Below are 24,446 nucleotides of genomic sequence, written 5' to 3' on the forward strand. Positions count from 1 at the left end.
CCGAAGTAAAGCTAAACAAATCTCGCACACAGTTACAGAATCAGTGCATATTCTTCCTCCTAAATGAACTGCCCACTCATTTAGTTGAGTCTCAGTCTCTAGTTCAGTTCAGTCTGTTCTCATATAGAGAATGCAGAAAGGTAATAATGGGAGGGGAGACTAACATTCGGATATGTATTGCATATCCAAGGTGGATTCCATTAGCCAAAGTCATATTCACCGTTTCTGGTTTTTTTGCCCCAGCTGGATTCACTAAAGGAGAACATGGGGGGCGTAATGTTTTTCCAACGAGGTAGAGGTCAGAGTTCAGCGGTCCGTGATAATGCAGGCCTCCTCGGCCATACTTTCCCACCCATTCTCCCCTGACAATGGTTTAGCAGTTTAACAAAAATGTGCCTTTTTTTAAGGGGGCGTGGGGGGGGGGGGGGGCAGGGGGGGGTCCTCCATGCTGCACTAATTAAAGGCTCAACAGGACGACAGAGTTGGGTGGACAGCCTCGGACGGAACAAGGAAAGAGGGGGATGTTTAAAGAACAAAACAATATAAAAGCCTCCAGTACTACTTCTTCTTCACAGCTTTTTAGTGATATTGCTTATTTATTTCAGATTTAAGGAGGGATTTATCTTTGTCATCATTTTTTGAGGCAGTACACCAGTACATTACACCGCTACCGTCACTGTTGGCAACGGTGCTGTTTTGGGTCGTAACACAATAGCACGGGCAGAAGAATGAGAGACGTCAAGTGAAACCACCAAAACATCGTGCAGTTTAACCCCTGGGCTCCGACACACCTTCGTTTTTTCTCAGTATTCTTTGAGTTCTCCGGGTAAGCAGACCCCCCCCCCCCCAACTCGCAGCTGAGGCTAAACAGACGTGCGGCTACGCGGAGCAGCTCCAAATGCGTCGAGACACGACGCGAAACGCGAACCTCCTGTTAAACGTCAACTTTACCGCTAGTGTCGTCCGCGCGAAGCTACCGCAGCCCGGCTTCGTTTAATCGCGATTAGCGCTCGGGAGCTACGCGCAGTCGGTCCCACGGCCCCGTGCTCCGAGGCTGTCGGAAACCAGTTCGTAAAAACCAGTCGTACCGCATCGCGAGGAGCAGAAATCCAGAGGGAGGGAAACGGACGAAACGCGTTCGCGAAAAAACGCCGGCTGGACCCTCAGGAAGCAGACGTTACATCATAAACAGATTACATTTACAGATTACGTTTTATTTAGCAGACGCTTTTATCCGAAGCGACGTACAAAAGTGCACATCATGGTCATTTGGACAACTACAAAACACAGGTTCCATAAGGCACAATACTCAACGTACACCGTCAGCGGCAAAAAGCCATTTAGTGTATGAAAAACTTTCATTATGCTGGCATGGATTCAATACGCAATTACAGAAGCAGCATGATTTTACCGAGTCTTGAGATTCATTCCACGCATTAAAACAGGTTTGCCAAAGATCTCACACCAGGCACCCCCCCATCCACTCACCAGCCATAAATGTGTTTATTCACCCAGCGTAAAAATAACTAACAAACACCTCATTAAATCTCGCATAGGCTGCTAATGTGTCTGCAGCAAAAACATATACAAACATGGCATGGTCAGCTGGCAAGGGCTGCCAGCCAAGTCTACATACACACAGACTATCAGCGCATTCAGCTTTAACTCTCGAGTGTATTCAGCATTAACTCTTGTGAAATTTATTTTACTAAGTAGGGGACTGCACATACGAACACGATGCGTACTCTCTGCTGAAAATTACAGCCTAAATCAGCCTGATTAAGCTGGTTTAAGTATTTTTGATACTTTTAGCTGGTCAACCAGCCACTCACCAGCCAGCAAGCCTACATAGTCAGCTAGTCCACCAGTTTGACCATTAACTTACTCTAGCAGCTTAACCAGATTCGCCCAGCTTTGACCAGCTAGAGACCAGCTTTGACCAGCCACAGACCAGCTATGACCAGCTTTAAGTGTCAGAAACCATAGTTTAAACCATCGTAATGCAGTTTATAATTCCAGTTGGTTTTAGCTGGAATCTCCAGCAGGGCTGACTGACCAAGTTTGACCATTTCAGCTCAGCTGCAGTGCATGGAAACTGCAGAACAGCAGAGTACTCCTATGAACGTTCATTCTACCGAATGAGCTGTAGCCTAGCGCCCGGTACTAGCCCGCTTTGCTAGGCTTCCAGCCTGACCAGTTTCTCCTACAATTTCTTGCCCTGCGGCGTCCAAACGGTTAACAGTCCTGGTGCAGCGCTTAAGACCTCGCTGCTCTGTTTCTTTTCCTCTGCTCGTACCGGGGTGGGGGGGGGGGGTGGGGGGGGGGGGAGGTTGATGGCGGTAATCTCCGGGCAGGACCCCCCCCCCAGCGCCTCCTGAGTTAGTTTCGGCTCGTGTTTCAGCCTGCGCTAAGCCAGAGCGGCCTGCGATGGCTGGAATGCGGGGCCGCAGCGCGCATGCTTTCTGCCTCGCGGGTGAAGGGGGGTCATGTGATCCAATCCCATGCGGGCTCAGCAGGTTGTGGGGGCCCCTCCCTGGGAGCCACCTCCCATTCACTCCCTTGGTCATTCACCCACCCTCCCCCCCCCACCACCACCCCCAACCCGGGCCTCACTAGGAGGTCAGGCTAGAGCCCAGTGCATATGTGTCCCCCTCCCCCCCAAGCCCCAGAACTAGTTCACATATAAACTTCATCACATCAGGACTTGAAATCTCAAATAGACATGTTCCTTGAGGAGTTGTGGCAGACCTCCTTGGGGGTCTGGATGAAATGTGCTATAAAACAAAATATGCCCCTGCCACGTCGCCATTCCAACTGGCAAATTTTCTCAAATTTCCATTTTCTAAAGCCAGAGATCAGTCCACACAGAGACCAGACCGCGTTCTCATCCCACTTGCCTGACTTGTACGTGACCTCGTACCTTCCCCTACACGAGTCTGTCCAGCCATGTCCATTTCCGAAAGTTCTGAACCGGCCATAGCGTCGCGGATCCATACCCGCCGTTGCCAGGCCAACGGTGGGACGGCCAACTGTCATAACCGACGTGCCGAGAGACGGCTCTGTGAGCTCCCCGGTATTCAGGAGCTCCAGAAGCTTCTGCGGCTAACCGCTCCCGTCCCACACCCGCCCCGCTCCCCGGCCCCATGACCGACCCCCCCCCCATCCTCCCCTCACCCCCCCACCGCACTTCAGTTTCTGTAAACATGATGTAATTATGGGCTTTAGTGGAGTAAATATACAGCGGGTGGCGTCGGCTGCCAAGCCTCGACTTAGCGGGTTTTTTTTTTTCCCGAACACCGACCCCTCTGCAGTGATTTAGGGAGGAATTCAAACGTCAGCACAGCACTCCAACGCACGGAGGGATTCGGAAAATGGATTTTTAAACACGAGTAATAAAATAATTTTTTTTGTTATTAACGAGCCTTGGATAGCTGGAATGCACGGGATGCTGGTGGCTTGGTGGTAACTCACAGCACCTAATTTCCTCCATATGAGGCTGAAAGAACGCATAAATTGTGAAATGGAACCATTGGACAAGAACAAGCCATGTGACCCACACAGCAATATGATATATACGAAACAGATACCAGCCACCACCCTGAAACTCAATATCCTAAAAGCCTATATAGGACATTTGGCAAGAGTTTCACATTACTGTATGTAGACATTACAGTATGATTTATATACTGTATGGAAAATAGCCATTGGACTATTTGTGCTTAAAGAGGAATATTCACACCTTTGTGCTTTCACAAGCTATTCGATCCTTTTTTGAAATATGACCCATTTTTGAGAAGGATATGAGGGGTGTCATCACGAAAGACGATTTATTAATATTTTTATTCCTTCAAGTAAGAATTGGAAAGAGTCCGGCTAATTTCATGATCATTGTTGGTCTGTTAAACACTTTGGCCCACAGTACAGACGAATGAGGCTCGATGAGAGCTTATTGTTCTCCAGGCACATACACTCTACTACGCCTCATTATCTAGTCTTACCACATAAAATGTGACTGTGCTCAGTACCGTATAAATATTAAGGCGCTCGCAGTGCGCCGCGATGAACAGTCGAAGCACAGCTGCCCGCTGTTCAGAGAAGTCCTTGTTCGGCTAGCCCTTCATTAGCCCACTGCTGCATGTAGTCATTTCAAAGAGAATCCTTCATTTGGAATTGATTGAAATCCTGGCCTGGTTATAGTCAAGTAATCAGAAATGTGCCCCCCTCAACCTGCCCCCCCCCCCCCCACCCCTCCCACTCCCTCTCCGCAACACTTTTTTTAAAACTGTACTGCAGCTAAACTAATGAGATAGCTTTATTAACAGGCAGCCTTTCCAAGCACAGGGGACATAGCAGACTAGCAAGGGAAGAAGTTTGTTTTGACTCGGGACAAGCATATTACCTATATCCAAAACTGAATCAGACAAAAAAAAGGATATACCAACTGCTCAGTTCTGAATAGTTTGAACTGAATGAATGCCATTCTGCACTAATACATATGGTGTGGATGCAGTAGAGCTTCCCATACAAAGTCCAAGGACTGGGACCACTGTTGACAACTTTCAGCTTGCTTAGTACTTGTGCCACATTTGCACAATGGGTTAGCAAACCATAGCAGGCGTATTTGCACTTGTAAAAATAAGTAATAAATGTGATAACTATAAAAATATGGTATCTGAATTCAACCCTCTGATAAATTCTACTTTGGAAAAAATACACTTCATCTGTAAAAAAAGAAAGGGATTTTTCTGTTACCATGGAAGTTTCGTGAGAGGGCTTTACTTTAACCCGATTACTTTTTTTTTTTTTTTTCGCGTGTCAGCTATGTTTCATTGTGCCCTGACCAATTAACTGTGATTCCCCAAAGCTGTAACCATGGGGCATGCAGGTGTTTGTCCTGTAAGAGAGTGTAAAACTCTTTCTAAAAAGTCACAATTTGCAGGGTGTGTCAGAGCATTTGAAATGGCAACGTGCAGGTACTTGAAATATGGCAGTAATAATGGCAACGCCTGAAATATCCAGGCACACTGAGAAAACAAAATGTGTGAAACAGCTTAAACTTCATGCTGAATTACAAACAGCATCCTTACAAATGCAACCTGGATTCTCTTGCACATGGAGTGTTGCAAACACTTCCTATTCCGGAAGAAAGATGCGAACACATGGCTTTGTGTTATTTTAGAGGATATTCGGTTAAATAACCAGGTTTCACAGAGAACTTCAGAGAGCAGCACATTTGTGATTATGACATCAGCATTAGAATGTTCAGTTAAGAACATTCTAATCAGCACAAATTGGTGATCTCACACCTTAAAGGGTTAATTCAATAGTCTTAAAGCAGTGCTATAAAACCAAGCTATGCTATCCCTGCTCCCTGCTAAAAAATAAACAAGTTTTAGAAGGCCTTCTGTGGCAATGTAAACCATGTCCCCTTAAACTGGGTTGCTTTATAATGTCTGCGCAATCAATAGTACTATGTCTGTGGTGGGGGTGATGTAATGACAGCCCAAGGCACAGAGAGAACAAATCACCCCCCCCCCCCAAAAAAAAACTAAAAACTTTGGCAAATCCATTTTTATGAATACTCACTGAACACGTTAAAGAGGGGACTCATTCATCCAAACTGGCTTTAGATTTTGAGGCGATTTGAAATATTCTAATACACACAGTATGCAGTTTGCAACTGACACAAGTGAGGTTTTTTTTGTCTCTTTACATATTTATATATAAATATATATTTATATATGTTTTTTTTAAAGCTCTGCTTCCAGCAATGAAGAAAATACCTGCAATAAATCTCTCAATTAGCCACTTGACACTTTTAAGTGTTCTGAGCCAACCTCTGCAGAACAAGGCACCCACAGATGTGGGAAAGACGCATTCTACAGTAAAGTGGTCGAGCCCTGACATATGTTTGGTTGGAGAAGTGTCCGGTCCCCAGTGCAATCACTCCCTAATCAGCTAAAACAACATTCGTAAATTTCGATTCCGAGCTGGCTGTCAGCTCCTTGGGGCCGGGCAGGTATATGTCACATGACCAACAGCAAATAAACAGAGTCTGTTTTTTTAGCTGCAGACCTTAGTGCTGCACCTAAACCCAGCAGCTGTGAATCTGCCACCATTACTGTGGTAGCAATTCACCCGGGTGCTAATAACGCTGATAATCCTTTCAAAAACAGAACTCAGAGGATCACACACATTTATTATTCATATTCATTACAAATTAATATAAACGGAACAACGGAGTCTTGTTTTCAGTAAACAGAAAGCCAAGTCTACCTCTACGTATATTTCACCCTTCATTTGACTTTAAGACATCACCTGCACTTCACACTGTTTGCAGGGTATAGCAAGTATCACATACGATCTTATTAAGAGCATTAAAACCCCATCATTCTATGTACAAGGATATTTCTCAGCCTAGAAAGCAAGATGCGGAAAGCGCTTGTCCAAATGAGGCCGTATTTCTTCGTAGGTTCTTCACACAGGGCCTGAAACTGGACTCTCTGATGCTGAGGGGAGTGTTCTCCATTCAGGGATTAATTCCCCTGAATCTGGAAGCTTCCGCCGGGCTCCGGTTCGAGGCGGGTGGCCGTCTGATCTGCACACATGCACGCTAATTCGGGACCACCCCGGGTCCGAGGCGTTTGAAAGAAAAGAGAAAGGTCTTTCTGCGGTCGACTCCACGCCATTTCACACTATCCGATACCTCATTGTGCTCCTGAGCTTGAAGGTTTGGAGCCATTCGTGATGCGGGTCACATGGAATTAGTGCAAACGGTTCGTGCCAGGATACTCTGTGGCTTTTCCCCTCAATACACAGTTAAAGTATGCTGTTTGTACACCTGGTCTGGTCTCTCAGTGATTTTTATATATTTAATATTCCTGGGAATTTTAGACAAAAAGAAAACTCTCTGGGAAGACAATATATACTCTGCAAGCAATGACTTCTGCATGTTGTAATAGATAATGGGGAAGAAATCCTGCATAGAACAACATCTCCACAAAATCTTACAAATGAATAATTTTACAAACTATTAACAAGCTGAAAGATGTAGGCTACTGCACAAGCACTGATGTTGTGAACACAGTGTTCTTTATTATCCAAGGATGTTTTCTTTTACACAGCAGTGTGTTAAAGTCACCTTTAAACCTTGACACCAGCACCGCATTCTGCACTTAATCTCCCCCATACTCTGTCTGGCACACCTAGAGAATATCCATAACAATATCAATAACAGGTCTCTCAACCTCTCATAGCTAATGTCTTCAGTAAAGCAAACAGACTAACAGAAAATATGTTTTGACAATTCAAAATGAAAAAAAAAAAGCACCCCCTTCCCAGCATGCTCCAAACCCACGTGGAAATTTTGACACCTCGAGGGCACAGCTGTTGCCCCCACATGTGAGCCTGTCCCAGACAGTTTCCCTTTTAACCCTTTAAAGTGTGAGGTCACAGACATGTGATTAGAATGTTCTTAAGTGAACATTCTAATGCTGATGTAACAATCACTGCTGGTAACTGAAAGCAACAGAGTTCTATAACACTGGCTTAGAATTTTGGACAAAAAAAAAAAACATTCCAAAAAGCCTATTACAGTGTGTTAATAAAAAAGTGTAATGGATACTTTCAGTAGCTGTCAAAACTGGCCCATCACTTCAGCACACCACAAGAATTCAGAACTCTGTGTACAACCTCTATGCCTCAGCTTCCACAGTCTGCTCTTGACTGACAGAATCTGAACCTAGATAAGTCTGCACGTGCACTGTACTTACTTTCAACGGTGGGATATGAGACCTATGGAAAATCTTATATACAGTAGTTTGGAACAAAGGAAGCATAGCACTTGTGTGGCAGCAAAGCAGTCCGTGTGTATAACTGCATACGAGAAAGTAAGTGCAGTCCATTAAACTGGCTTCAGTGCAACTAGGTTCATACAGTGTGCGCACAACAGTAGTAACAATCAAATGCCTGGCATTATTTTGTTAGTTATTATTTGATGTTTTTGTTTATTATTTATTTGATATTTATTTCAATAGTGTAGAGTACATTGCATTTACATTTAATAGTCGACTTTGTCGCATTAAGCAACGTAAGTAGACCCATTATAGGAGACAGGCTACTTTAAGCCTGCTGAAGTGTTCAGTTGTGTTTGTTAGGCACAAAAACCCTCTGACAACTCTTCTGCCATTAAGGGATAAGAGCTGGTATCACGACAAGAATTTTACAAGACAGTACAAGTAGATGACAATTACTTCTCTGTGAACCCAGAATGACAGGGGCAAAACCACACTGGATTTGCTCAAAGTTAACATGGAGCAGACTATTTGCACAAAACTGTAAGGATCAAGAAAAAGATCACTTGCTGAAGATTTTAGTGTCTGTAACAAAAAAGATATATGACAATAGAGCTCGTACACATCCTACCTTTTTTGCCCTCGTATGCCCTCTAGTGGTAAAAGAACGCCCTTCATGTATACTTGCATCAGTAGGAGAGATAAATGGCTGCTTTCTGTAAATCCAAAACACTGCACTTGTTGCTGTTATTTTATTCTCTTTTTAAAACACACATTTAGTGACATTTTTTAAAAGCCTTTAAAAAATCTCGTAATGCCAACATTCTGATTGATTCACTTGACACGCAGTCCGGCCTGTGAACCTGCAAAGCAAACTGTCAGACGTAGCGCAGCACCCCCGAAGGCTACCACATGTTATTGGGACGTTTATCACATCCAGACATTTTGAAATCCGGCCAAGAGAGACAAAAACTAACTGATGTGAGAACAGCGGTCCTTTCAGCTCCGCCGCGCGGATAGCGGATGTCGGAGGCGCGCGACGTACTGGCGGTAAAGACGGTTTGTCTGTAGGGCGGAATCAGAGCTGGGGCGTGAGAGCGACAGTCATCGCGTCTGCCCGGTTTATCGGCCGTAGAAAGCCCGGGGGACAGACGCGCTGCATTCCTCATCAGAGACAGGCTATGAGCTGCGGCTCCCCCACAGCAGCCCACTCCACAAGAGGGCATCATGTTACGTCTCCTAACAAGCCAGGGCAGCACTACCAGTGGGGTGGATTGTACACACAGAGCACTGCTATTTTAAATTTGACAGTTCACTTTCTCAGGTTTTTTTTCATTTAAATGTTATTGATATATCAGTTTTACTGCATATTTTCAATAGCTGTAGTGCGTGGCAGGATATTTAAGATATTTACAGTTCTGATGACCAGCCGGATTTACAGTGGCTGGTATGGGTGCAATGAAGGTTTGTTCTCAGCAATCTGTACTGGCATAATATAAAAAAGGTATTTACGTTGATAAATGTTAATAAATGCTATAAAAATCAATCTGTTCATATGTGCAACCTCTGGAAACCTGACTGAACAAGCTCAGGTGAAAACTTGCACAGTTCACACAAAATGTCTCTTGAATTTTCTCCCTCAGCCGCTAGAGGGCAGCACACTACCATGTTCGCATACAGACCACGATGGAAAGATAAGAAGAAATGCTTCCTCAAATTTGGAAGTAATAGTACTGTGTACACCTGTAACGATGCACGCCAGCTGTTTTATATCGCTGAGACACAAAATGTACAAATCAGTCAAGTTTCACTTAGTAAATGAGGATGTTCAAAGCCCTCTGACTCAGAAATGGATCTCTGCATCTCCCAGGAGTTCCACAGTGAGGGAAATAAGATTGCACTGTGACGTAACGGACGTGAGGGAATCAGACGAGGCACGCGGCAGATTAAAGTTTGCAGCGATAACACAGTTGCGTACAACGCGGATGTCTTCTCGAAGGGGGGGCACAGCAACAGTAAACGTGTGTGTGCGCAGGTCCGTGTTGAACCAATGGCGGTGGCTGCAATGCCTTTGACCGTGGATGTTCACATGCTTAAGAAAATAACCAAATGCTTTGTCAGCGCCAGGTCAGTACGTATGCATAGTAATTGCCAGCTGGTTTGACTGAGATGCTGATGGGAGGTTTTGCTTCAGCAAACCACATCAAACCACTCCACATCCTGGTCGTAGACTACCACGTCTTCCGCTTTCTGTCACAGGCAGGCCTACAGTTCAGGAGTAATAATCTTACAGAGCCAACACACATCTGCTTTTCACTACACAGAGCTACAACATCCATGAATAGTGAGCGCCAGAACCTTCCCACAATGCTCTTTGATAACCCAAAATCCTATGCTCTTGATTACAGGTACATTTATACACCATTTTCCCACCCCGGTACTTACGGGAAATAACAAGGACCTAGCTTAACTTTGAACTTTGGACCATGCTGCTAATGACAACTCTCAACTCTGCATTGACTGCATGGGGGGTTCAGCTCGGCACTAAACCACCAAGACTCCCAACTGTGAAGAAAGCCTCAAACAGGAGCAATATTTCATATGTAATTAATGGTTAGAAGAAAAAGCTCTGATTTTAATCCCAGCCAAAATCACAATGTTCTTATTAAAGGGTTATTTTGCAGGCAGACAGTCTTGGAATTGAACTGGTGCACACTGCAAGACTCAAGCCAGGTATTCATCAGAAGTGCAAATTAGGGGAAGATGTTGCACTCAACGCTTTCAGTGAGACGAAATCTGAATAACAGAAGGACAGGATTAAAAGAAAAGATTTCTTTACTGCCATACAAAGCTTTTAAGTCCAGTCTTATGACATCATTTCTATGGGGTTTTTAGTTTCTAAAGCAAGTCTAACCTCATACTTAAAGTTAGTTGTCTAGTCCCCCAAAGGATACAGTCATACGGGTTTACTCTTTGTGCATTTCAGCAGCAAAAACAAGAGAGAAAGATGTCTTCTCTGGCAGTTCATGGACAGGACATTTAGATACCTTCCTAGAAGCAAGAGGTAAAATGTTTGCAAAGACCTCCATGTTGCCATGGAGATGTGGAGTGGAAAAAACGTACAAAGGAGTGTAGCAAAGTCTTCTTGGGAGTTCTTTGGCCCTGAAAGGCAATCCGTACTCTCCCCCAGAAGTCAGGGGAGGGAGAGAGATACCTTTACATCCGGCTGGATGATCACCGGTTATTCAAGAGTGTATAAACACCCAGAGGAACTTTTAAAAGCAGCCATATATTTATGAACGAAGCCCCGCAAGGAGAGGCCCATTCAGACACAAACAAAACAAACAGATAATTTCCCGGAAGGATGGGGGCGCTCTCCTGAGGACAAACGCACGGTGAACGACGGACTCCATCAGCGACGAGCTTAAACCCGGTGCCGAGCGCAGCGCCATCGCGCTCGGCAAGCCAAACACAATGGGTGATACGCAACAGCGCTATTTACCGCCACGAACGCCGGGACTGAACTAGCCGGCGCCCGTAAAAACTCCGCTTTATCCTTTCTCCAGCGCTACAGCCCACAGCTAAAACCATACGAGGAAAAAAAGCAAGAGACGAAAGAGACATCTTCATTCACCCACTCATTTATTCATTCAGGCTTTTACAACCCCCCGTCAGGCTACACTTAATAACGTGACTGTGGTAGAAGACGGGTGGCAGTTTGGCACCAAACAATGGCAAGGCCTGGGGGTAAAATAAAATAAAATAAAAAATCCATTAATAAATGCATCTGATAATATTTCCATATATTTTCAGCAGATACCTGCAAGTTATTCTACAAAAAAAAAAAAAAAGAGTCCTAATATGTACTTGTGCTCTGATTAATCAAGGAAAGGAAGGCCTGAGCTTCTCATATACAGACTCCTATACAGATACACCTTGGGAAGCAGTGCCACTCATTGTGAGGTGGTAGCACCTCTCACTCATTGGTTTCTGTGGGTTAATTGTCCCTGATGAGGGGCAGGTGAGTGAGTTCTATTGTGAGGTGGTGGCACCTCACACGCATTGGCTCCTTGAGTTAATTGTCCCTGATGAGGGTCAGGTGTGGGAGTCCTATATCTAGCCCCTGGTTTCCAGGGGTTCAGTGCAGACTCATTGTTAGATGTAGGGAGAATGGCAGCCTGTGTCATGCTCTAGGCGTGTAGGGGTGTAAGAATCCGCAGAAGTTACCGCATCGATCCTATCTGCGAGATTTGACCACCATTTAGTTTCTTCTCTGAGCTGATTTTCTCTTAGCGCTGTGGAGGACATTTTGCCCTCGTCTCTTCAGTTTACCTTTTCCGACCCATCTGGCTGCAAGTGTCATTTTATTTAGTAGGTTGCTCCCCTCTGTTTTCCTATTTGGTTTTTACTTTCTAGGTAGCTACGCTGCGGCGGTGTTTAGTTTTTAGTTTTCTGAGTCCACTGACAGAAGATTCAGTGAGTAGAGGGAGCGATTATTTAGAGCTCTTTATTTGGTGTGTCCCCTGTCCCTTTCAATCACTTAGTGATTTTTGTGGTTACCCCTCGGGGTTAACTTTATAGATTCCCTTGGTCTGCAATTGCATCCCACCTCCCACTACCTTGACAATCATGTGTAAAAAAAAAGAAAAGAAAAAAGAAACACTTCACAAGAAGCTTTGCACAAAAGCTACATATTATTTATTCATGTTCAGGAGCCTCATTTGCCCATATTACAGTTGACATAATTGCAAAGCTTGCAATCTGTAAGGAACTGCATGGAATACTGCAGAACTGTTCAAAGACTGGGATTCCAAGAGTTGCAGCGTTTGAACTTAAAGTAGGACTATCATTGGCTAGGTATGCAAATGACATCACTACCCGTGGATAGTAGTTTAATATGCATTAAGACATTTCACCAAAAATTAAGAGCTGGTTTAGGTCTACAACTGGGAGGAGTGGCTGGTCTGCGTGCCAAAAAATGACCTTAGTTTTAGTTTTCCGAATGCTTCATAGATTACACTGGTTCGCTCCTGTACTGGAACCAGAGGGAACACTTAAATCTTTAGGAGACACTTCCAGTCTGCTGCTGTAGATGGCGCTGACACAAATGTCAGATCAAGATGTGATTGAGCTAATTAAATAATTAAGAACAGAAGTTGGCACACAATCCTGAAACGAATCGGACCTTGTTGCGCACACCTGACCTACGGGATTCAAATGTGATCTGATGACAATGTTTTCAAATTCCGGCGAGTTTCTACAGACTTACAGGTTAAAATCAAACGTTCAGAGCTCTCGTCATTGTCAGTTTCTATAAACTCATGTCACCAATGTCCTTCATTACTGCTGTTTCACAGCTTAGGCTACATGCCAGATCTCACTGGTTTTGTACTACAGATTCAAAACAAAGACTTCACATAGTCAGTATGATAGATGGAATGTCTTCAGTTTTAAAAAAAGCAGATATTTCAGGAGGTGCTTTGTAGCCGTAAAAAAAGCACATTAATCATCAAACGCACCCCGAAGCTACAGCTTCACAGCACACGTGAAATCCTGTCTGGCTTGCACATCGTCTGCTAAGCATATAATTTGACAGCAGCAATGTAACCGAATACTTTTAGGGATACTGCTACACTGCATTTTCTACCATGCAGACGCTGTAGGCACCAGCCCTTGCATGGCGGAGATGCAGCCGCAATAAAACTCGCTCAGTTTTTATAGCTCAGGTTTCGTTGATGGCTTCGCTCCGTTCAGACACTGAAAGCACGCCAGGACTGCGCCGCTTATCCAGTTTAAATCACAGACATGACAGGAAGAAGACCTCCATAAAGAGGAAACGTGACGATGACCGAACACCGTGGAGTGAGACTGCAACCTGACACGTGAAAACGGGAAACAACACTGGTGCCTCACACTGCAGCGTTCTCTTACAACACGCAAATCAAGGCAGCGCTTTTCACGAGACGTGTTAAACAAACAACCAGTTTGAAACATTTTGGGCCTGGCTATTAGGACACAACGCCACCTTTCTTCATTTCCTTTAAAAAAAAAAAAACGCAGGGGGCCTAGGAATAAAAGAATACCCTTCTGACTGGAGTAAAAAACAAAATAAACTATTATAATAATAATAATAATAATAATAATAATAACAACAACAACAAACAAACAAACAAACATAAAGCCAAGAGTGTGGATATTTGCTTTTCCTATTTTCCAACACAAGATAGATTTGCTGTGGTCTGGTTAATACAGCTTGATGAGAGCATTTGCGCTGCACACAAAAACGGACCTACTGAGCAAGTTCAAAGCCCAACCAATTCAGCTAGCATGAAAAACGCAATTCTCGAACCAAACGTCACGTGTTTTCCGCGTCTGCCCGCGATTTAGGGGGAATATGAGGACCCGTTTGCTTACCCAGGTATTTGATCTCGAATCCTCGCGGCGGTTTGAGAGCCCTCCTCATCCATCCTTCCCTCAGCACCTCCAGGTGATCCTCTTTCCCTTGGATCAGCAGCACGTGCTCGTCAATCCACCCCAGGAAAAAGGTCTCCGATATGGCGTCAGTAACTTTTTTATTCCAAAAATGTTGCATGTTCTCGGCTTTGAAGTCCGCGAATATCTCGTACCCAGTGTGGTGGTGCTGCTGCTGCGGCTGCGGTGGCGGCGGATTCTCCCCTCCCGGTTCCTCGGGCGAATCCTCCTCATCGCCCGCCCGAGACAGCACTATGGCCAGGGAGTGAGGTGCTATCTGCAAAAACTTATCCATTGTCTCGCTAGCGCATTACAGTCTGCGTGTCGCGAATGATACCACCGTCCAACATCCAGCTGCGGTCCGTCTGCTGTGGCGCTTTATTGCGTACTTTATTAAATTTCCAAAACGAACACATCCTTCCATCGATTCAACGAGCGTTTATTTCAGACATAGCCAGTTGCGGTTCGGAATAAAACGAAAAATATCATTGCATGCGTTTTCAACACATTCCCAAATTATTTAATAACACAGGCTATAATTAATAATCATCACCACAGGCCTAAAATCCCCTGGCCCAATAAACCTGTCTCCCGTCGGAGCAACGATATAAAGCCACTTTCCTCACCTTTTTAATAAAGCATATCACGTAGCGGTGACCTATTTCGCAGGCATCTTTCGCAGACGAGCCTCCCCCAGTAAAAAGCGCATCGTCCTCCAGGCTTCGTCGCTCTCCCCTGCACATGACATACTCCAGAATGCCTACCTCGTTTCCAGCCTAGGAGCAAAGACAGTCCATGTTATGTTCGCACCATTGTGATTATCTAATTCATGTATTGCTCACATTGGGCTTCACGAGCGCAGAATCGAGTATTTTAGCACGGCAGTTCCATCCTGATGCCCCCGTGCCTTATTCCCGATTCATCTTCACGCAGCAACCAGCTGTACAAGTCGTAAATGAGAAAACCGCACTCCTCTCCCGCAGGTTCGGCCAGATGTTTGCTGTAGCTCCACCTACAGACTGGCTTCAAAATTGGGCACGGGGACTACGTAGCGCAGCAGCAGCTGATCCAAGATGAGCACGAGCAGTCCTCATCCGCATACTATTAACCATTTGGTTAGTATAGAATAGGCTACTGTTGAGAAAACGGTTGAGGTGCGCGCTCTGATCAGAATAAATCTACATCCAAACTAACGGCTGCACAAAAATACACAATATTCAATCGAAGAGCGATATACATATGCATATTACATACTTCAAAAACAAGGCCTTTCGTCCTTTTTTTCAATAAAGGCTGAAAAAACTATCTGTTCACTCTACCTGGCTCATGTTGGCCTGGAGCACTGAATGCATATTGTCAATAATGCAATGTTTGATCATGCTGTGTGTACAACAGTGACGCTAGACTGAACAGGTTCAGGAGATCTTGTTGCCCTTTATCGTTAAGCTTTCTCTTTTCACAGTGATGTAGATAAATATTTTCTAAGAGAAAGAAAATTTGCAAAGAAGTTACATTATGTAGGCAAACAGGATAATTTTGCCATTTACAGTTCTTGTCTATGTCCAAAACAAACACAGACGTAAAATGTTTGTTTAACTTAAAAACAATCTTATCCAGTCCTGCTTCGTATCCCCACAGTGCGTTTGCCTTCTGTCATTGAGCACTGTAAAATGTCTTTCTTTGGTGCTCAATGGTTGGTGCTCTCTGAAGCATAGGGCTATCCTTCAGTATTGCCCTCCCCATCTTCTCTCTCTCATTGTTTTTCTTTTTTCTCCTTCCTTTTATTTATTTTTTGTTGAGGGGTGGGTTTTGGGTTTGTAAATAGGGGGTTGGGGTACGTTTTGAGGTAGTAGTGGAAAGTTCTTGCGTTTCAGTATTCAATAAAGGAACACCAAGTCTCTCTCTCTGTCTCTCTCTACTCAGACCTAGACCATATTGTTTGCTTTTGCATTGTGACAAATACACTTCATCTAGAGTGAGTTGGGTTCAAACACCACATTTATGATTTCATGGAAGTTCTTTATTGAACTTTAAATCCCACAAGACCGCCTCCGTGTGCTCTTACAAGATCTGTAGCAGACAGGAAAGGCAATGACCTCATTGGGATAGAACATCACACGGACACAAGATATAACAGCAAAAAAATGTACCCAGCATCCCCCACCACTCCATACACAAACTGAGCCTTCCTCAGACGCAGTGCAATAATTGTACTCTTATATTCACACGCTCTTTTCTTCTGCATGGAGCTGGTCTTTCTTGCAGCCCTCCAGTTCTGTGGAAGGCTTTCCGCTGTAGCAGCAGCTAACAGAAGGATTTAATGGACAGTGTTAAAATTGAATTTTTACTTTGTTTCGCCAGAATTACAGATTTTACCCCATGATGCACAATCTTTAATAAAACTTTTTTTTAACGATGCTGGAATGTGCCTCTGAACCACACACATTCAGGATACCCTTAGCGATGAATGAACTCTTTTGTTTTATGAATTAGTTTTTTTTTGTTGTAACACACAGAGCAGATTGTCTTGTGTCTCTGCTCTGTGGGACATGATGTTTGGGTTTGTCTGAGATCCTGAGTCTAGTTTCCTTTGTGGGAGCTGTTTGAGTTCACTGATCACGTCTCTCCAAAGCCCTCTTTGTTCTCGCCTAGCAGTGAGGTCCCCGCTAAGGTGTTCAATTTCAGGTCTTTTCCCTGGTGCCTGAGGACCAGCCCGTTAAGGCATGACATTATGTGTGAAAATAGGGCTCCCCAACGCCCAACACAAACCGCACTTTCCCTACAGCAGTTCTGCTAAGCCAACCCTGTAAACAGAGTCAACGTTGTACTGCGCTGTACGGTACAGAAATTTGCTGGAACATCACTCAAATGATTGATTGATTGATTGATTGAATGAATGAATGAATGAATGAATGGAACTGACCAGGTAATGGCCTGTACATGGCAGAGGTCCTCTGGCAGGGCAATGCCCCGTGTTTCGGGCAGAAGTAGACTCAGCAGTCCCATCGCCAGTGTCAGGAGCCCCATCACTATGTAGGGGAGGGCCTTGTTATATGTACCTGCAGCACACCACCAGAAGAGAGAGGGTCTGAACCACAGGGACATAATGCAAACATTTTAGATTTCTTTGTTGACATGCTGTCTAGTTTCCCATTGATCTGAGAACCGGTCGCCACAGACACACAATAACACTGTATTACTGCACAATTAAAATGTCTTAAAAAACTAAACTTTAAAGTTAAATTCTGTGGCGCAGGGATGGCTGTGGTCAGAGCTTTCCACCTCGTTAGGCAGATCAGGCAGTGCTCCCAAGGCCCCGCCTTCTCTCCCAGGGTCCCACCTTCTCTCCCAAGGCCCCGCCTTCTCCCCCAGGGAGGGGGCACATACACAGTGCACTAAGGGTTCCTAGCATTGTGGGGGGGGGGGGGTCGACTCACCCACGAATGCCAGGAAGGGCGAGAGAACGCTTCCGATCTTTGAGGTCATGGAACAGACGCCCACCCCCATCCCCCGCACCACCGTGGGGTACAGCTCCATGGCCGAGATGTACAGCACCGAAAACGCTGCGGTCACCCCGAGCTTCCCCACCATCGCCATGCCGATGGTGAAGCTGCTGAACTCTACGGGGTTACAGGAGAGACTGTGGAGAGAGAGGCACCAATGCCGTGTGGAAATGCAAAAGAAGCTGCATTTGAGCTACTGTAAACATTACAGGCATTTAGCAGAGCGACTTACAACTTTTTACACAGCACTTACACTGCATCCATTTTTACAGCTGGGTATATACTGAAGCAATGCAGGTTAAGCACCTTGCTCAAGGGTAGAACAGCAGTGTCCAACCCGGTTATTGAACCTGTGACCTCTAGCTTACAAGACCAGCTCCTAACCCATTATTACTAGCAACTACAAGGCAGACAGATAACAGTGAATGCAATGAGAGTCTCCGAATGTCAGCATAAGGACTACAGCATAAATCATGTTACAGGAACAGTGACAGTGTAAGGACTAACAGGACGGAGAGATGACTACTACAGGGCAGCGAAAGACAAAACGAGCTTCCATTACTTTCCGGAACCATCTGAATGAGCAGCAGGGCGGCTCCTCCAATCAGAAGCGTGGCGGAGATGATGAGGCGGCGAGAGACCACCTTCAGCAGGAGCCACGCCCCCGTGTAGGCGACCAGCTCCATGACGGCCGAGAGAAGGCAGTTTAGGTAGGGGTCGCCGTTCATGTTGGGGGTGCTCAGCGACAGGCCAAAGTAACTAACGGTAACACTGAACCTGCAGACAGAGAACAAAGACCGCGATTGGTCTCATTTTCCCATGGGGCATCGCTGAACACATATGCCATTTCGTATGTGCAGGACCGAACAAAACAAGAAAAACTACCAAAACCTTTAGAATTTATGTTGTTTTATTATTGTTACTAATAAGAATAATACTTGCATAGACCAGGGATTAATAGTAACATTTCTCTATTGCTGGGCATAGCTAGAATACAGTGTTAAGTTACCAGAGGATGACGTTGAGGATGGTTATATTCCTTATCTTTCTGGTCCTGACCAGGTCCACGTATGTGTATGAGGTTTTAGGGTGATCAGAGCCATTTTCCTGCAATCAGATTAAGAGGATAAGATACAAGCCAGTTTCTTTTTGCATGTGTGCACACTGACTTTCTTTTTTGCTATTTAAGAAAATAGCTAGGTATAAAAATAAAGAATTACTGGGTTGCCTCTCACTGGAAGGAAAAGCCAATTCTTAAAATGATGGAGGTGATACCAAAAGTTTAGCGGAATCCTCTTCCCGAAATATAACCCCGGGAGGTCTGACGCCATTTTTCTCGGCTGCAGCCCGGACGATGTCCTCTGCCTCCTTCAGACGACCTTGGGACAGCAGCCACCGTGGGGACTCCGGAATAAACCTGATGGTACAGAGTGCTGGGTTTATTTTATCAGTTACCTTTAAACACAAACTTAAAATGTGGCTTAAAAGCAAATCAGTCTTGCAGTCACCAGCAACCATACCAGCTTACCTCTGGCACCGCCTTCATACATTTTTATAGTTTTTTTGTGTTGCTGTAATCTTTGCATTTTTTACTGTGATGTATTAATGTTTTTTTTTTTTTGTCAAATTGTAGTGTTTGCTGAAATATTTTATTGATGACATTTGTAGTAATCTGCCCAGGGACTACGGAAGACAATGAGCTCATTCGCACATTACGCTTTCTTTGAAAGATCCTTCGCAACGGCCATACAAGTCCTTTACATGTCGGTTTGCATGCTGGGAAGGGTATCTCACCACCAGAGGGGTAAGTAGAGGAATCCGGGCAGGGCGAGGACGAGCAGGAGAGTCCTCCAGGAGCGGATGAAGTACGCGCACAGAGGAAGAACAGCGTAGCCCACCGCGTAAAACGCACACATGCCCACGGTGGAGAAGGCCAAGCGGTAGGACTCCCCCAACACCTCGTTACCTGCGGGAGGAGACACACAGTGACTGGACCAAATGCCAACATGGTTCATCATGCTCACAGTCTGTTTGATAAAGTCATTTTTAAGTTACTCACCCATGACCAAAAGCGACGACTATGCTCTTGCACATAGTATGTAGTTTTCACCTTTTTTTGTTGTTGTAAATTTACTTTATTAGAGTTTGTGTGAGAGCATACCTTTAACACTCTGCCTGAGCGAAGGCACAATTCAGCACACCACTATGGAGAATCAAAATGTGGTTACCTATCTATGCTATGATATAGTGTGTTTTTATGTATTGCAAAGAAAAACACTGCACAGAACTCCAGTGGAGAGCTGAATTAATACTTTGGTTCACAAGCCTGGCTTGTGATTTAAAGGCAACGTACCTAAAATGAAAGCAGCGATGTAATTGGAAATCTGTCCCACTCCAGTGATGAAGTAGAGGGTGGCAAACATCTCCCAGTTGACGGAGGCCACCTGCAGGAGAGTGAAGACGGTCTGCGCCGCGATGCTGACGAAGAGTACGGACTTCCTGCCGAATCTGGGGGAGAGGAAGTTCACCTTTAATCACACTCAGTCGCTGCGGTGGTGCCGTTGCAAGTGCAGGACTGATAATGTCATCTTATCTTACTTCCATCTTATTATCTTCACCAGGCGGAGCCTGGAGGAGATCATGCGTTTGGTCGTGTGTGTGTGTGTGTGTTTGTGCGTGTGTGTGTTTGTGTATCTGTCCGCAGCTTATCTCGCATACTACTGGGCTGATCAACCTAATACTTGTTGTGCATGCTGACAGCAGGCCAAGGACCTGAATTCTCGAATATGTTGCAAATCGGTCAACGACAAGTATTTTATTTGAATTAATTTCCATCGTTGTCCATTGAAATAGATTGAGTGCTAACTCCTCACTCCTCCTAACCGGCCGGTAGGGGCCGCTAGTGATCAACAACTGCTTCCAAACGGACAGACACGCCTGGCGGAGATCTGCACTCTACTGAGTGCACTCTTCTAGTTGACATAAGAGGTACACAAGTATGCATGCACGAGAGATTAAATTGCATGCCGACTTTAAGTCATAATAGTGTAAATTTGAGCTCATCACACCCACTCTCAGGTAGGCTTTTCGTTGTAACAAAAATTGCTGTGCATTTTTATCTTTTTCTGCACATGCGTACTACTTCCCTACCACGTATGTCAACCAGGAAGGAATGTCAGTAAAAATCTTAAACCCCTAGGCCCCCAACTGCCCCCATCTTAAATAGCCTACCTGTCTGCAACCTGCCCACAGATGATGGAGCCTGTCAGGACCCCCATGAAAAACACGGACAGGCTGAACGGAACCTTCCAGGCGTCTGAACAGACGAGGTTCCACTGTGAAGGAAGGACACACACTGTCAGATCACAGGGCTGCAGGAGGGGGAAGCACACCTACCAGGGGTTCATATACTTGCATAAGAAGTCAACACAGGTAGGATGAACAATGAATCAATTAACTGATTAATCAATGAATAAATGAATCAAACAGCCAAGAGCAACTGTGGCATGGAAAGACTCCCTAGGTGTCATTTAGTCATGTCCCTATTCCATCTTTAATAAGGGCACTCGAGTCAATGTGGTCACCCCCCACTTCTGCTCTTAATTATTTAATTAGCTGCTCAGTCATATCTTGATCTGACGTGCGCATAAGCACCAGCTACATTTGCAAACTGGAAGTGTCTCCTAAAGATGTTACTGTGCTCAAGTGCAAAAGTGAAAGCAGTGTTGTTCATAGAGCCATCAGAAAAGTAAAACTAAAGTAATTGGTTGGAACAAAAACCCGCACGCAGACCCACCCTCCAGGACCGGAGTTGTGCGTCTGTGCTCTAGATAACTGAAAAATCAGGTACGTGCAGTTCAGAACCAAAGCTCTCACCTCTGTTGTTATCGTGGAAATGTACTGCTCCGTGTCGTAGTCCCAACCGTCCGCGCATCCCTCAGTTTCGTTGGCGAACAACGCCTCTGTGCCGTTTAGCATCTTGTAGCGCGCGCACCGACTGTAGTCCATCCGGCCGCCGACATGCTCCGCGGGCAGAGCCCGGCTCAGATTGAAGCCGGTCAGGTTCACGTGCGGCAAGCTGCAGCGGTGACGCGGCGTGTCCGACAGGAACACCATGCACAGCCCGCCGTAGCCGTTGGGAATGCTGCTGAGGCTGAGCAGGACGAAGACGGTCCGCTGAAAGGGGCCCCACTCCCCCAGGAAGGAGGTGATCTCGTCGTAGTCCCTCATCACGAGCGCACTGGTCGTTACGTGGAAAGGGGAGGAAAGGAAAGGAAAGGACAGGACAGGCAAGGAAAGGAAAGCAAGAGGCTCCTGTAAAGAGTGCGGTGAGCGCTTCGGTTAAGCAAAAACGGTAAACGGCTAAAACATAGTAAAATATAGTAAAATAGGAACAGGTTCTCGTTCCCTCCCTTGGTATATACATTAGTTCAGGGGTGAGTAAATAGAGAGAGGGAGAGAGAGAGAGGGAGAGGAGGTGCACACGTATTTCTGGTAAAATATGTTGATTTTAGCACTATTTATTTTACTTTATTTTACAAGAGACAAGGTTTAGGGGCTATTCATTAGGATCAACAGCAGTTTTACTGCAACTATAATGATGAAGCTGTCACAAAAGTGTATTTTCTGATGCACAGGGATAGTGTGTGTTCTTCATGCTACCCATGTTTCTGGTCTTACTGCACAAAATAACACTATGGTGATGCATATTTTGAAAATGAAAATGAAAATGAAAATGTGACTCATTATTCCCTCATGCAAAAAAAGTGTCTGAAAGCTATGCTAACCATTCGCCTTGTCTTGCTAACTGTTCTATGGCAGCAGGTAGCTTGCCCTGTTTACATTTTACAGGGAGTTCAAAGTCTAAATCAGGGCTGCCCAACCCTGTTCCTGGATATCTGTCTTCCTGTAGGTTTTCACTTCAAACCTAACAAAGCACAGCTCATTCAACAGCTAGAGCAGGGCTGCTCAACCCTGTTCCCGAAGATCTACCATCCTGTAGGTTTTCACTCCAACCCTAACAAAGCCACACCTCATTCAACAGCTAGAGAAGGGCTGCTCAGCCCTGTTCCAGAAGATCTACCATCCTGTAGGATTTCATTTACACCCTAATTTGGCACACCTGGTTCTACTAATTAGCAGCTCAATGAAATCTGTAGCTGCTCTAGCTGAATGAGGTGTGCTTTGTTAAGGCTGGAGTGAAATCCTACAGGATGGTAGATCTCCAGGAACAGGGTTGGGCAGCCCTGGGTCTAAATAGCGTACAAGACTGACAACTGGGCAAGACTGAAAGCTTGCGCCTCGTTCCCCATGCTGAACACCTGGGTGACCTCTTGGGCCCGTCCCTTCAGGCAGGACAAGCTAGGACTGGGGGGTTTCCCGTGGCCGAGCCACTGACACCAGATTTTTCCCACCCGAAAAGCAGGAGGCACTCACACACCAAAGAGGTCAACACTTCACCCCTCCTCAGTTCGTAGTGGAATGTCTAGAAGGAGAGCACAGCCACAGATTAGAGAGGCTGAATTAGACAGCCATAGCTGACAAGCCATTAAAATAATACCCTGTACCTAAAATATGCCATGTTTGTTGTCAGGATCTGCCATTCTGCAGATTTGTGAGCAAGATTAAAATTATTTGCGATGGTGGCTACATAATTCTGCAAAGTCCAGTCTGAGCAAATGACTCAGGTGAGGTTTAAACCAACATAAATTCTTGCCTGCTAAGAACCGAAGAGTCTGAAAACCATAGTTTATTATACACTTGTTCACTGGACTGAGAATTCCGGTCTCCTCCTATACCACACAGCTACCAAATATCGAGAGATCCTTCTACAGCCATGTGGGAATTAAAAGTGCAGGGACCATACATATGACACTGCTCAGTAAAAACACTCTAAAAGGAAATTTACTCCTACTCTTAGAAGTCAGAATAACAGCCACGTATAAGTACTTTATGTATAAATTACTCAAAATGTCCTCATAATTTGCGTTGGAGAGTTAGAGACCTCACAATGTCTAAAGATCTCTTAAAACAAGACATAATATAAAAGGCTCATAGCATGCAGAACTTCAAGCTTTGAATCATAAAAGTTCTTACCATGACTTCGTTACATTACATTACAGGCATTTGGCAGACTCTCTTATCCAGAGCGACGTACAACAAAGTGTATTCAGTCTGTACAGTACCTGCTTCACATGCGAGGGACGGCCATCAGCAAGCATGCAAATTTCGCAAGTGCAGAACGGACGGTCCAACCCCGACTATGACTCAACATTTATTTCATTCGGCGTGCGCGCCCAGTGACCTTGTGCACACGAGGCCATAATAATGACTCTATTAACCCTGTCACTGTTTACCTGCATCGCCTTGACCCGCCATTACCTCTCAATCCAGGCTTCTCTGTACCGGCGTGGCTTCCTGTACCAGAATATTCCTGTATTAACGTATGAGCATTAAGCAATGTGCTGAAAAATACTAATCCTTCAGAACAAACCTCATTCTGGTTTACATAAAGATAAAACGCAGGCCTACGACACACTGCCAGTAGCAGCGATCTTACTCGCGGAAGTTTAATACGAGTATATGCTTTTGTTGACTGTATAACGTAGCACAAAGAGAAGGAAAAGGAGGAAAGGTGCTCTCTTTCAGATGAGCTAACGTGCTGCTTAGGATGCGTGTG

General features: G+C 45.1%; 2 protein-coding genes across 18 annotated transcripts in view; both read right to left on the reverse strand.

Annotated features, from left to right (window-relative positions):
• The window catches only part of LOC118232454 (storkhead-box protein 2-like), a 54,670-nt gene extending 38,502 nt beyond the window's left edge, over positions 1-16,168 (reverse strand). Inside the window, exons 1-2 of one of the 2 annotated variants that reach the window (XM_035427448.1) lie at positions 14,891-16,168; positions 14,208-14,516 (exon numbers count right to left, since the gene is read on the reverse strand). In XM_035427448.1, the coding sequence (XP_035283339.1) occupies positions 14,208-14,385 (178 nt within the window). In that variant the 5' untranslated portion in view covers positions 14,386-14,516; positions 14,891-16,168. Of the gene's footprint in view, positions 1-14,207 lie in introns of both variants that reach the window. The other variant, XM_035427447.1, reaches the window with a different exon arrangement.
• A 94-nt stretch (positions 16,169-16,262) lies between these two features.
• Positions 16,263-24,205, reverse strand: LOC118232455 (solute carrier family 22 member 4-like). 16 transcript variants are annotated; one of them, XM_035427456.1, is made up of 12 exons: positions 24,124-24,205; positions 23,206-23,252; positions 21,644-22,007; positions 20,999-21,102; positions 20,121-20,275; positions 19,562-19,733; positions 19,043-19,184; positions 18,777-18,874; positions 18,330-18,544; positions 17,702-17,884; positions 17,188-17,323; positions 16,263-16,568 (listed from the first exon to the last, which is right to left on the reverse strand). In XM_035427456.1, the coding sequence occupies exons 1-12, from the start codon at positions 24,127-24,129 to the stop codon at positions 16,487-16,489; spliced, it is 1,704 nt and encodes a 567-aa protein (XP_035283347.1). In that variant the 5' UTR covers positions 24,130-24,205; the 3' UTR covers positions 16,263-16,486. The 16 variants fall into 16 exon arrangements, with proteins under 16 accessions (XP_035283347.1, XP_035283342.1, XP_035283341.1 ...); XM_035427451.1 differs by having other exon boundaries at positions 21,644-22,081; positions 23,208-23,252; positions 24,124-24,204; XM_035427450.1 differs by lacking the exon at positions 24,124-24,205 and adding an exon at positions 23,953-24,117 and having other exon boundaries at positions 21,644-22,081; positions 23,208-23,252.
• Positions 24,206-24,446: the final 241 nt, after the last annotated feature.

The sequence above is a fragment of the Anguilla anguilla genome, chromosome 7, assembly GCF_013347855.1.
Source record: "Anguilla anguilla isolate fAngAng1 chromosome 7, fAngAng1.pri, whole genome shotgun sequence".
In the NCBI taxonomy this organism is placed as follows: domain Eukaryota; kingdom Metazoa; phylum Chordata; class Actinopteri; order Anguilliformes; family Anguillidae; genus Anguilla; species Anguilla anguilla.